At 43.1% G+C, this 12,408-nt stretch overlaps 1 protein-coding gene across 2 annotated transcripts in view; it reads left to right on the forward strand.

Annotated features, from left to right (window-relative positions):
• Positions 1 to 3,810, forward strand: part of PPP1R14C (protein phosphatase 1, regulatory (inhibitor) subunit 14C) — a 120,303-nt gene extending 116,493 nt beyond the window's left edge. For both annotated transcript variants that reach the window (XM_011988717.1, XM_011988718.1), the window contains one exon: positions 2,188 to 3,810. In XM_011988717.1, the coding sequence (XP_011844107.1) occupies positions 2,188 to 2,262 (75 nt within the window). In that variant the 3' untranslated portion in view covers positions 2,263 to 3,810. The remainder of the gene's footprint in view (positions 1 to 2,187) is intronic.
• The last annotated feature ends 8,598 nt before the right edge of the window (positions 3,811 to 12,408 follow it).

A 12,408-nucleotide genomic window follows, 5' to 3' on the forward strand; every position in this document is an offset into this window, starting at 1 on the left:
TAGACAGTGTTCAGAAAGTTAAAATAAGGCCTCCATTTTACTTCACTTGTATTCCATTCTGTACAAGTTCAGAAATGGTGGTGATTAAAATATTTAAGTCACTTTACATTCTTCTGGGATAGCTCTCCAAAGGGAATAATCCAAGCTACAGACAAAGATTTATGCACAAAGACATTAGTTATGGCATGGTTTATAATTTTGAAAAGTCAGGAGCCATCCAAATATCCAGTAGTGGGGAGAATTAAGTAGATCGTATAACATCCTTACAAAAAGATTATATAACCACTAACATTAATTTTTAGGAAGATTGTTTAATGTGGGAAAATGCTTCTGACATAATGCTAAGTGAAGAAAAAGGATATATTTATATGGTATGATCTTAATTAGGTGAAAACAATATCCATAGAAGAAAATATATTAATAGTAGTTAATTTTGAGGACTGCATTGTTGCTGGTTGTATTTTCCAGGTTTTCTAGAAAAAACCCATATTACTTTTATAATAGGGAAAAGATTATTCATAAAAGAAATTTTGATGCTAATAAAATATTAAATATTTAGGGTTACTGTGCTTTAGAGCCAGAGAGTAGGGCATGGCTCATTTAGTCTGGGAGCTCATGAGTGAGGGTTATAATTGGTAAGGGAGATTGAGAGCTGTTTTTTCAAATGGCTCCATGGACAGCAAAGTTTCTTGGTGTTTTTGCTCTCAGATAGTTCCTGATGTGCTCAGTTCTGTCACTTACTGACTGTCACCGCTGATCAGAAAGTCTGACTGGCTGTTAGCTTTGTATTTGACAGATATAAAACAGGAAGACCAGGTAGTTGTTACCTAATAAATATGACTTATTTGGCAGCCAAACATTTTAAAACAGGAGGCAACAATGACAGATTCCTGATTGTGTAAAGTGGGAACCATTCTGGATCATTTTTCAATCTTTAGGTTCTGATCAATTTAGAGGTCATGAAATCCTTTTAGTGAGTCTTCCCTAGCATTACTTTGTAAATGAAATTAGAGTAGAATAGAAATGCCAGAGTGCGTGGCATGTAGTAAGTATCCTGTAAGTTTTAATTTCAGATATGTGTTTGTAGGTACTGGATTGTGACATAAAGTGTGTTTTTGTTTTGATTTGGTTTTTTATCTATAGTTTGCTGTCAAAAAAGTCCAAAGACTCTTAATGTGATCCACACCAGTGGTGTGCAGTATTCTCCAGTGATTATAGCATCAGTGTCACTTGGGAGCTTGTCAGAAATGTACCTTATTAGGTCCCGCCCAGATCTACTTAATCACAAACACTGGTGGTGGATCCCAGCACTGTGTGTTTTAATGAGTCCCTGTCTTAGTCCATTTTCTGTTGCTGTAAGAGAATATCACAGGCTGGGTATTTTATTTTAATAGAGGTTTATTTAGCTCACAGTTCTGGAGGCTGGGAAGTCCAAGAGCATGGCACTGGCATCTGGAGAGGGCCTTTTTGCTGCGTCATGTCATGGTGGAGGTTATCACATGGTGAGAGGACAAATGTGTGCCAGCTCAGGACTTTCTTCTTCTTATAAAGTCATCAGTCCCATCTTGGGGGCCCTACCCTGATAACCTTATCTAATCCAAACTACCTCCCAAAGGCCCTACCTCCAAATGCCATCAACATATTAATTCAAGGATTAAGTTTCCAATACATGAAATTTGGAGGACACATTCAAACCATAGCAGTCCCCCTGGTGATTCTGATGCACACTCAAATTTGAGAGCCACTAGTCCAGCCTTGCTATTCTTGGTGAGGTTCAAGGACTAACACTGGCATCACCTGCGAGCTAGTTGGAAATGCAGAATCTCAGACCCCAACCTGGACAGGCTCACTCAGAATCTGTGAGATCACCAGGTAATTTATTTTCGTGGTAATGTTAAATAGCTCTGATCTCAACACAAATGCCTCGGGGGCCAAGTAGGTCATGTCAGTAGTGAAAGTAGCCTGGTTTCCCCCCTGAAGAAAGTAGAACAATAAGAAGGCATTGTGGTGTGAAGTTTTAGTACTCTTGTTTTTAAAAATCCTGTATTATACCAGTGGGGGTTAACACATTCAACCAAATTCATCAACTAAGGTTAACTGTGGTTGACATCAATTACTTTAAGCAGATTTTTTAAACACAGAATTTTAATAGTGACCCTCATATTAACTTCTTCTGATCTCTTTTAGGAATTTATCAAAGAGCTGCTTTCTCGGATAAGAGGCATGAGGAAACTGAGCCCTCCGCAGAAGAAGACTGTCTGATTCTGGAACAGGGTGGAACTCTCCTGGAAACAAAGAAAGGGTCCTGGGATTTGTACTTCATGAAGACTTTTGTGAAAGAATAGGTGTCCTTATGAACAACGTTTTTTGTTTTTTGCTTTTTTTTTTCTTTTTTTGGTGTGAAGGTGGGGGGTTCTATTAGACGTTTATTCAAGAGCGTTCCATTTTTGGTTTTAAAGGTTTTTGTTAATGTAATATTTTAATAGCAAAGATACCATGACTCTAGCCACAGCCCAACCAAGGGTTATCAAAGCAGGTGGACACTTGAAGGGCCGTGCCAGGCTGCATTTTCTGCAAGGACTCAGATGTGTAGTACCTTATGATACAGGGAAGATAGTTTTCTTACAAGTAGTTTGGTAATATTTTTTTCTTAAGTTGTACATTTGACTCAGCTGTCAAATTTCTCATACTTGTATATATCTACACACAACTAAGTTAAAATGTTGATGTGAGTTTTATTTCACATGGATGGAATAAACCCGTGGTCGTCCTTTAACTGGAGGTCCCAGCACACGTGTTTTCAAGAGGCCACTAGGCATTCTTCACTGAGTGCTGCTGACTTCAACATTCACTTTATGCACCAAAGTGAAAGAATTCAGTGTATCCGTTATTTTAATGTGCTACACTACAGAAATGTTAAGTTGGTCAAGGGCTTAATTTATGGAATTTCTATTATTTCATTGGTTGGGATGCTTTGCCAGGTCATGTGCTTATTGTCTCATTTGTGGTCTTTTAAAGTTGTATGAACCCTTAATTTGAAGAACTAACTTGATTTCTAGAGAAATGCCCACTCTAGCTAAGTGATATTTTGCATTGGAAAAAGGAAGCATTATGGGGAAATGAATCGTCTGCTTTCCACCGGGTACTGTGTATTATTCGGTCTCCAGGAAAGCAGATCAAAAGAAAGTTAGCAGATCGAGTGTCTTCTTCCTTAGAAATACATTCTGGTAGCTTCTGTGCCTGGGTAGCATCAGACCAGTGGGTGTAAACCGAGTGTTAAGTGTCAAGGTGAGAAAGCCTCACATTCTCTCAAGACAGTCGCTCTAGGAGCCAACGTTGCTGATTTGGAAGTGTGGAGATTGCATTTCTGGCTTCTCTCAATGGCTTGTGTTGAGGACTCTGGGTGCTCCTGGCCCTAATTGTGCACCCTGATCCCCGTGCTTGGAGCTAGGCCTGGTGGTATGTTCTAGCCCTCTCAGTTATCAGCTCTTTGGAGAAGGATCAAAATTCAGATGGGATGTGGGATGGGTAATAGGTGAGAGTAGAAATTCCTTCCCTCCAGGAATTCCCTGCTGCCTCCCACAGAAACCCACCTACCGTAAGATGTCTCCAGATGGCCTTGTCCAAGGATGGGGGTCAGGGATTTTATATCAAGGGTGCTCTGAACATATTTAATTTTTTTAAAAAAACTATGTTTGTGAATTTTGCGTATACTGGCAAGCTTTTGAAAATGTATTTAATTTTGTATTGTTTACCAATGATTTATTTACAAGATATTTACTCAAATAAATGGAGCTGCTTACAAGCCTGTTGACATGTGTGGCTTGCACACCACATTAACATGATGGTTTTGCTTTGTCAGTTTCTCTGCAGAGGTGAAGACCAAGCACCTGTGTCTATCTAGCTTTTCATTTTCAAAGTATTTCTAGGCATGTAATCTTGGCCCTCTCCTCAGGCATCTTCAGATCAGGTGGTGAAACCAAAGGAGCTGGGCCACATTCTTGGGCTGAGAAAGAAGATGAGCTCTGTGTGCTCAGCCTGGCACTCTCCTAGGCCAAGCTCCTTTCATTTAATTAAAACTCCCCTTTCTCGTCTGACAAGAACCCTCATAAACATTTCAAATTAGTAAACTATTTCACTTATTGTTAGAATGCCTTGCACCATGGAAGTCAGAAAAATACAGAATGGGCAGGATTTCTGTTAGGCTTAATTGACCAGCCCATGTGATGGTCTCAGATGAAGTAAGAATAGACTTTTCCTCCAAAGGCCTCTGCTCCCACCACACACCCCCTCGCCACCTTCCCTCCTGCCATTGTCAGGGCCCGGCATTCCCTGATCCCTGTGAGTGCTCCAGTCAGAAGTTTGGGCCTCTTCCTTGACTCCCCAGTATGCTCCCAGTCACCCAGCTTGTCCTCTGTGAATATGTCTCAAATCTATCCTGTGTCCAACTTTCCTGGATTGCTGCCACCACCTTGGGATTGGATTCTCCATGTCCAGGCTTGTCTCCCTCTGATCCATCCTCCACCCAGTTGCCAGAATAGTTTGATAACTCCACCCTCTGCTTGAAACCAAAACCCTCTGCATGCCTTATGAGAAATATTGTCTCTGCCTCTCCCACCTCATCTTTTGGCCTTGTACTCATGCCCAGTTCTGCCAAATTCCTTGGAGTTTCTGGCATGTTCTATGTATTTTCTTCTCTGATGCTTTGTAAAATCTGTTGCCTTGGCCCGGAACACCCTCTTTGCTAACAGGCTCTGTCCAGAGAGCTGGGTTAGATCCCCTCCTAGGTGTGTTCCCCCTCAGCTCCAGCCTATACCCCATCATAGACGCATCCACAGTATCATTATTGTCTATCCATTTGTTGGTGTCTTCTGTTAGAATCTAGGATCTTTGAGGCTGAGGATCTGGATCTCTCCAAGCATCTGGTCCTAGGCTTGGCCTATCAAAGAGATTGATGTGTGTTTGCCAATTGAATGAATATGACAAAAGATTCAAGAACTCCACTGTTTTCTTCCCAGCTAGAGTTTTGGTTCTTAGATCTGAGTGTACATTTGAATCACCTGGCAAGCTTTAAAAACATTGGAAGCCTGGGCCTCAGTCAATTCTGACCAGTGAAATCAGCATCTCTAGGACAAGAGCTAGGGTGTTTGTTTTCAAACTCTCCAGCTTGCGCATCACTGGGCCTTTGGGTCACTCTTGTGCCATTGGATGGCCAGATGCATTAGCTTGACCTCAGCTCTCCATGTTTATGCTATTACAGCAGGTGGCAGCTGTGACGTTAGCACATTGGCTGTTTCTTTTACAGAGTCTCCTCACTAGGGTGATGGCTCCAAATTATCCAACTTCTAGTGCCAACTTTGCGCTCACTTGAACATTGGGAAATCTCAATGTAAACTTCATGGAGTAGCTTCCATTTTTAACAATCATAATAAAAGTTAGCACTGTGCTAAGTGCATGCTTCACCTCATTTAATCCTGACATTAACCTTACAAGGCAGGTACCATTATTCTCATTTTACAGATAAGAAAATAAACTCAGGCTTAGCAGCTTGCCTGAGTCCACACAGCTACAACACTGAGATTCAAACCCAAACCTATTTGGCTCCAAAGTCCCATAAAAATTAGGCTTTCTTGCCACTCTTAGGGGATTACTCTTAGTCCCATTCACAAGAGTGAACCCTGGTAACCACATTTAAAATGAGCCAGGTCCCTGAGCTGGCAGGGTAGGGGTGGAGGCTTTGTGGATGGAGGAGGTCCCAGCCACCTGTGGGGCTCTTCCTCACTCCTGGGAACGGAGGGGCTCCCTGCTCCCCGCCTGCAGTGCAGCCAGGCCCTGTGATGCTGGCCCTCCTTGTCCAGAGTCCTCTTGCCTTTTCCCATAACGTAAAGCTCCTGGACTTGGGCTTAGCAGCTGAGCAAGGAGTATCCAGTCATCAGTTTCCTGAGAAAGAGCAGCTCAGGACAAGGCAATTTTCAGTTCCTGAAACACAGGAATTAAACGGATTTTCACTTATTTATCACTGCCATAGTTTAGATATTTGTCCCCTCCAAATCCCATTTTGAAATTTGATCTCCAGTGTTGGAGGTGAGAAGTGTTTGGGTCATGGGGGCAGATACCTCATGAACGGCTTGGTGCCATTCTCCTGGGACTGAGCAAGTACTTACTGTTAGTTCCCTCTAGATCTGGTTGTTAAAAAGAACTGGGCACCTCCTCCCCTCTCTGTCTTACTTCCTCTCTTGCCATGTAACAAGCCAGCTCTCCTTCTCCCGTGATTGGAAACTTCTGAGGTCCTCACCAAAGGCAGATGCTGGTGCCATGCTTCCTATACAGTCTGCAGAACCGCAAGCCAAATAAACCTCTTTTCTGTATAAATGACCTGGCCTCAAGTACTTCTTTATAGTAACACAAACAGCCTAAGACAATCACCTCAAGTCTCCATAAAAGATGGTCTGCTGTGCAGAATCAGCTTTTGGAAACAAAAGCTGTTTTTGACATGACTGCTGTTTAGCAAGAGAGTGGCAGGCCCACAGCTGCTGGACACATCCCCATCCCTACTCTCCCACCCCATTTTTGCCTCTGAATGAAAGGTTCTGGGGCTTCCCTCTGCTTCTTGGGAACCTTCCCTGGAATCTAGCCACTTTGAGAGTGAGCCTGTGTAGCCATGAGTCGTATCTGTGCCACTATGGCCCCTATCTACTTCTTCCTTTGACTCTTGTCTTTGGGTGCTCAGGGTCAAGGACTCAGCACCCTTCAATGCTGCTGCATAGCCTAAGAGAGAAGTGCTGTGGATGGCGGGGACCCTTGTCTGTTGTCTATGAAAACAAAACTCCTATCGGGTAGTTGAAACTTTCTGAAAGCCGTTTTCAAATTGGACACAGGCATACCACTATTTTCCCTTACTGGTTTCTCTTTGCTTGAATTAATTTTAACCCAAATAGTCCTGGAGAATTATTCCTCAGAAACTAGTCTCATATCCTTGTGGGCTTGGGGTACAACCCACTGTGTGTTTGTAATTTGCCTGTGAAAAATGGAGTGGTTTCTCAGTCTTCTATGAGTGAGAAAGAACAGTGCAGGCTTCTTGGAGTTCCCTCCCACCCCCACTCAGGAACAAATGCTGGAAATGCTTCACTAATAGCCTTCTTGTGCGGCCATGAAGGCCAACCAGTTCTCTCTTGTTGACTGGCACATCTTGCCTGGGGATGGATTGTTCTTTCAAGACTGGATTGTTCTCTACCTCTCGTGGCCCTGTGGGTGTTCCCATCACAACACATTAGCAGACATTTCAATAAGGTACTGATACTAGAACAGCTACAAACAAAGTCCTTGAGAAACCTGCTTTTCTGTTGTTTTATTGAGTCAACTGGATAAATAAGGGCAGATTAGTGTCTGGTGTGTGTTTCCTTCACTCTCAGTCTCCTCGGTGGGGTGTAAATGAAACTAGTGGGGTGGCCTTCTTTGGGCTCACCTTGTTCCAGTGGATTCTAGGAGGTAATTAGTTCCAGCAAGCACAGGGGGTAAAGAGTGCATTCTAAACATAGGCGCTGTATAGACTTAATCGTAATTCAGTGTTCAAGTTGTTAGGAGACATTTCTACATGGGTCTCATGTTTCTGCATGTCTTGTGAGCACAGATTGCCTTTGTTCCAGACCCTCTTTCCAAGAATATTTATATGTATAGCAAACAGCCTTGGAAGTTAGAGATAGTGTCTCCTTGCAGAGCAGAGTTGTCTATTATAAAATATCTGGGTTCCCTAAGTGCTGAGTCCCTCTCCTGGGATGTGACGCACTGCATGCACAGGTGTCATCTGTCCTTCTTTGCAACACCCTAGGAGAACTGGGACTCAAGAAATGCCAATAATCTAGCCACTGCTATTGCTGTAACTGTCCTTCCTCTGACTCAGGAGTGTAGTGTCTTCTACCAGCATCTATGAAACTGACAAGCTAATTTGTTAGCTTACAGTAGTGTAAAACCTTAGACCCTACACAAGTCTTGACAATGGTCAGTTGTCTTGGTCTCTTTCAATAGGACTTGAATCATTTTTGTCATTAATAGACATTTTCTTATATTTAGACTCTGACTTGATTAATCATTTTCAAATGCATAGGGTCAGAAGTTTCCTTTAAAGAGATTTCATGCCTGGAAGTGGTCGTTCTGTGGAAAGAATTTACTTTCACAAAAGTCATCTTTTCTTGTCCTCCTTGTTAGCAACATGAAGCGAATGTTGCCTGGGGTGAAAAGGCTCATGAAAGAGAGATGGAGTGATGGACTGTCCCAGGAGTTTACAGTAAAAATTACCCCGTAGAGTGAGTCAGAGAGGACAAACAAAGACTCTTGCCTTGAATCTTTCTGTTTAAAATATGTGTCTACATAGTAATAAATAGTACATCGTCACTTGCTGTTTTGAAATTCCCCAGTTAATCTCTAGAAGTAGTTTTGTGAACTTATTTGCAGTATCACGGCCCACCCAGCCGTTACCAAAAATAGAAATTGAAGTCAGGGAATATCTGAGGCTACCAGATTGATTCTCATCAGGTCACTAAATGATTTACATAAAGTGTAACCCAACACACCCTCCGGGTCACAAGATGCTTGAGGGTGAGTGATTTACTATTTGGTTTTCTGTTGTTAGTAGCACAAAATTACTCCTTTGGTGCTGATAGGATTTTTAAAAGGGAACATTCCTGACTCAGACCTTCTTTCTGATAGCTCATGGATAAGGGACAAATACGTTTATTTGTCTTTTCTTAAATATCTTTCTACAGCACTTAGGATAGCACCTTGCTCTTTTTGGCTGTAATCTCAACATGGGGAATCAATATGTGTAATCTATAGTGTTTCGTCCTCACAGAATACCCCAGAGCCACAGAGAATCACCTCTTTCTGTAATTGGTAATGAGAGAATTAACCAAAACCTCTCAAACTGATTTTCAAAAAAAAGCATAGGTTTTTTTTTCCCCCAATCTTATTTTCTATTTCAAACATCTGTTCTCCTTTGAGAGTTGGAAACTCCCTACTTAAATCTTTAATTGAGGAGGTCTTAAAATTATAGTTCGTGTGGACTTAGTGAAGTCCTCATAATCTCTGAAACTGTGTGGGAGATGGAACTTACAGAGAGAGAAAGGAGAGACAGATTGAAGTGAGCCACACATAGAGCAACGGAGAGAGATGGAGATCCCAAGACAGGATGCTGGAAGGAAGAGAGCCAGAGAGCAGCAGACAGGCATGAACATGTGCGGGAGGGTCTCAAAGTATCCATACCTAGAACAGGTGAAGAGCCAGGACCCAGAGCCTTGGAGCCCAGACCCATAGTAGACTGCAGCCACCCAGGGAGCCAGGGCTCGGGTGTCCCAAGAACAGCCAGGGTCAAGTTCTGCCTCCCATCTTCAGCCTCAGCCCTCACCTTGGTTGGATTTCCTGGTCTCCTTTCTTCCCACATCATTCACTCTGCTGAATTCCTTCCATAGATGATCACTTCTCTCCAGGACACCGCCCCAGCAGCAAGTAACAGCCTGCTTGGCAGAGAGCCTTGCATGGACCCATTCCCACTTGCTCACAGGCACACACTGGCTTGTTCAGGAGGTGGGTTCCAGCTCCCTCCATCCTCCATGCGCTCCGAGTTGGGTTGCTCTGCCTGTGGGTTCCCATGCTTACGAGCCCTTGGTGTAGCTTTGCCTCCAACCCATTGAGCATCACGTCAGCTTCAGTTGCCAATGCCCTAACCCACTCCTTTGTGCCTCCATCATCTTGTTTAAGCTATCAGACAAACAAATTAAGACAGACATGTGAATACTGCTGTGCAATACAGAGCAATGGATGGGAGAAAAGTCCATACTTTGTCGTCTTATCCCCAGGAAAAAGAGAAGGCGGGAAGAGTAAGAATGATGCCCTGTTCCTTGACAAAACACTTCGTGCATTCTTTTATTGTGTCATAGCTGTGCAAGGAAACAAAGCTGTTGCATTTTATTTGGGCTGGAAATGTAAAATCCATAAAATATAACTTTTAGAAGGAAGGCAATTGCTCTTTCTCCTCTTATTCCTCGTGTCTTATCATGAGAGTCATTTGATCCAAGGTACTGCTCGTTAACTTACGCTTTTTATTTGGAAGAAACACTAAAGATACTTCTTAGGGCTATTGTACAGAGAAAGTAGGTTGCACATTTAACCTTAGGAACAGAAACTGCTGTTGCTTAAGTACCGCTCACCCTCTCACCACCTGAGATGAAGAATGACTCAACCATATGATGAAACAGACAAAGCCATGTTTCTAATGAGGCCAGAGCCTGAAGGCAGAAACCCTTCAAGAGCTGAATTTCCCATTTTGTTGCCAACAACAAATAAACTCAGTGTTTCGTTCAGTGATGATTAATCCGGCGAAAACCATGCAGAAATGAAGGAGCTTTAAAATGATCATAATTCATCAACCCAACCGTCTCCCTCGGATACTCACTTCATTACTAAGAGAGTAATTATTTTTGTGTTGTCAGTTTTTGGGAAAAGCCCTTGAGGGTTATTCATTGGTAATTGGAAAAATAAATGTTAATGTCTTCTGTGGATTAGGAAAGAATGTTTTATGACTAACTGTTCAGACACTTCTATTGAATTGCCTGAGTTTGGAAGTTTCATTGGTTTTCCACCCAAGGCTTCATAAAAGCTTTCAAATTACCTGTAGCTGTCAGAGAGGAGTCTCCTCAAGGAGATGGATGAAGCTTGCCCACAATGCTGCATTCCAGGTTTTTGTAATAATGCGGTGGCAGCCCCATCTCTCCCCTGACCCTTTTTATTTATTTAATTTTATTTTCTTGAGATGGAGTCTCATTCTGTCACCCAGGCTGGAGTGCAAATGTGCAATCATGGCTCACTGCAACCTCTGCCTCCCAGGTTCAGGCGATCCTCCCACCTCAGCCTCCTGAGTAGCTGGGACTACAGGCGTGCACCACTGTGCTGGCTAAATTTTGTATTTTTTGTAGAGACAGGGTTTCACCGCGTTGCCCAGACTTGTCTCACTCTTGGGCTCAGGCAATCCTGCCTGCCTTGGCCTCCCAAAGTGCAGGCCTGGACTCTTTTTAAATTGTGGTCCCAAGGCCAAGCTGTAGTGCCACTGATTTTCCTCATTGAGGAAATAAGCTCAGATTATTAGAAGTGAAGAAGTCAGCAGGCCCCCACAGGATGAGGTTTCAGTACCTACAAGGCTTGAGGCGCAGCCTCTGGGAACCCAATCTCTTGATCTATAAGGGTCACTATGGAAAATGTGAAAAAATAGGACAAAAATACTATCCAGCCCCAGCAGGAAAGATTAGGGTGGCCCTTGACAGTGTGGAGTGGTAAATACACCCATAAGGATGTGTTGAAGAATGAGAGGCTGGGGTGGAATTGTCTTCCTTCTGTAACATATTGACAAAAGGGCCGGGTTTAGTTTTTCTCTGCAGAATGGTCCAAAGCAGTTGTGGCAAGAACAGGCCCAGGAAGAGCCGGGGTCTCTCTCTTACTATTAATTTTGGATGACCCCATGCAGCACCCATTTGGCCTGTCTGGCTCACATGACTACACACAGGTTTTATCAAGAATCTCTTCCCAGCTGGGCACAGTGGCTTACGCCTATAGTCCCAGCACTTTGGGAGGCCGAGGTGGGCAGATTGCTTGAGCTCAGGAGTTTGAGACCTGCCTGGGCAACATGGCAAGACCCCTTCTCTACAAAAAATATGAAATATTAACTGGCCTGGTGGTGTATGTCTATAATCCCAGCTACCTGGGAGACCCTGGGAGGCTGTGCTAGGAGGATCACCTCAGCCCAGTGATTGAGGCTGCAGTGAGCTGTGATTGATCCAGTGCACTGCAGCCTGGGTGAGAGAGTGAGAGCCTGTCACAAAAAAAAAAAAAAAAAAGAAAGAAAGAAAGAAAGAAAAGAGAAAAGAAAAGAATCTGCAAGCTCAAGCTGCAAGTAATGGGGCCATCAGCTACCTTTTATTGAGTACTTACCATGCCAGGTACTGTGCACTTGAGTTTATTGTCCACAGAATCTTCATAGTTACCCTTGCCTCAGGAGGGGACTGTCATTCCCATTATGAAGATAAGGATGTTAAGGCTTGGAGAGATTAAGTACTGTAAGGTCATACGTTCAGTAGATGATAAAACTTCTATTGCAAGGCCAGCAATCTGATTACAAAGCCAATTCAGCTAAACTGTGTATAGCTAGTGCTTATACATGGAACTTACACTCCAAGTTAGACTGTTACCTGGGGTAGGGAGGCATGGGTGATCATGTCTTTTGCCTTCTATCTTGTGATATGTATATTGTATTAGTCCGTTTTCATGCTGCTGATAAAGACATACCTGAGACCAGATAATTTATACAGAAAAAAAGGTTTCATGGACTTACAGTTCCCCGTGGCTGGAGAAGCCTCACGATCA

The sequence above is a fragment of the Mandrillus leucophaeus genome, unplaced genomic scaffold (genome assembly GCF_000951045.1).
Source record: "Mandrillus leucophaeus isolate KB7577 unplaced genomic scaffold, Mleu.le_1.0 Scaffold337, whole genome shotgun sequence".
Taxonomy (NCBI): domain Eukaryota; kingdom Metazoa; phylum Chordata; class Mammalia; order Primates; family Cercopithecidae; genus Mandrillus; species Mandrillus leucophaeus.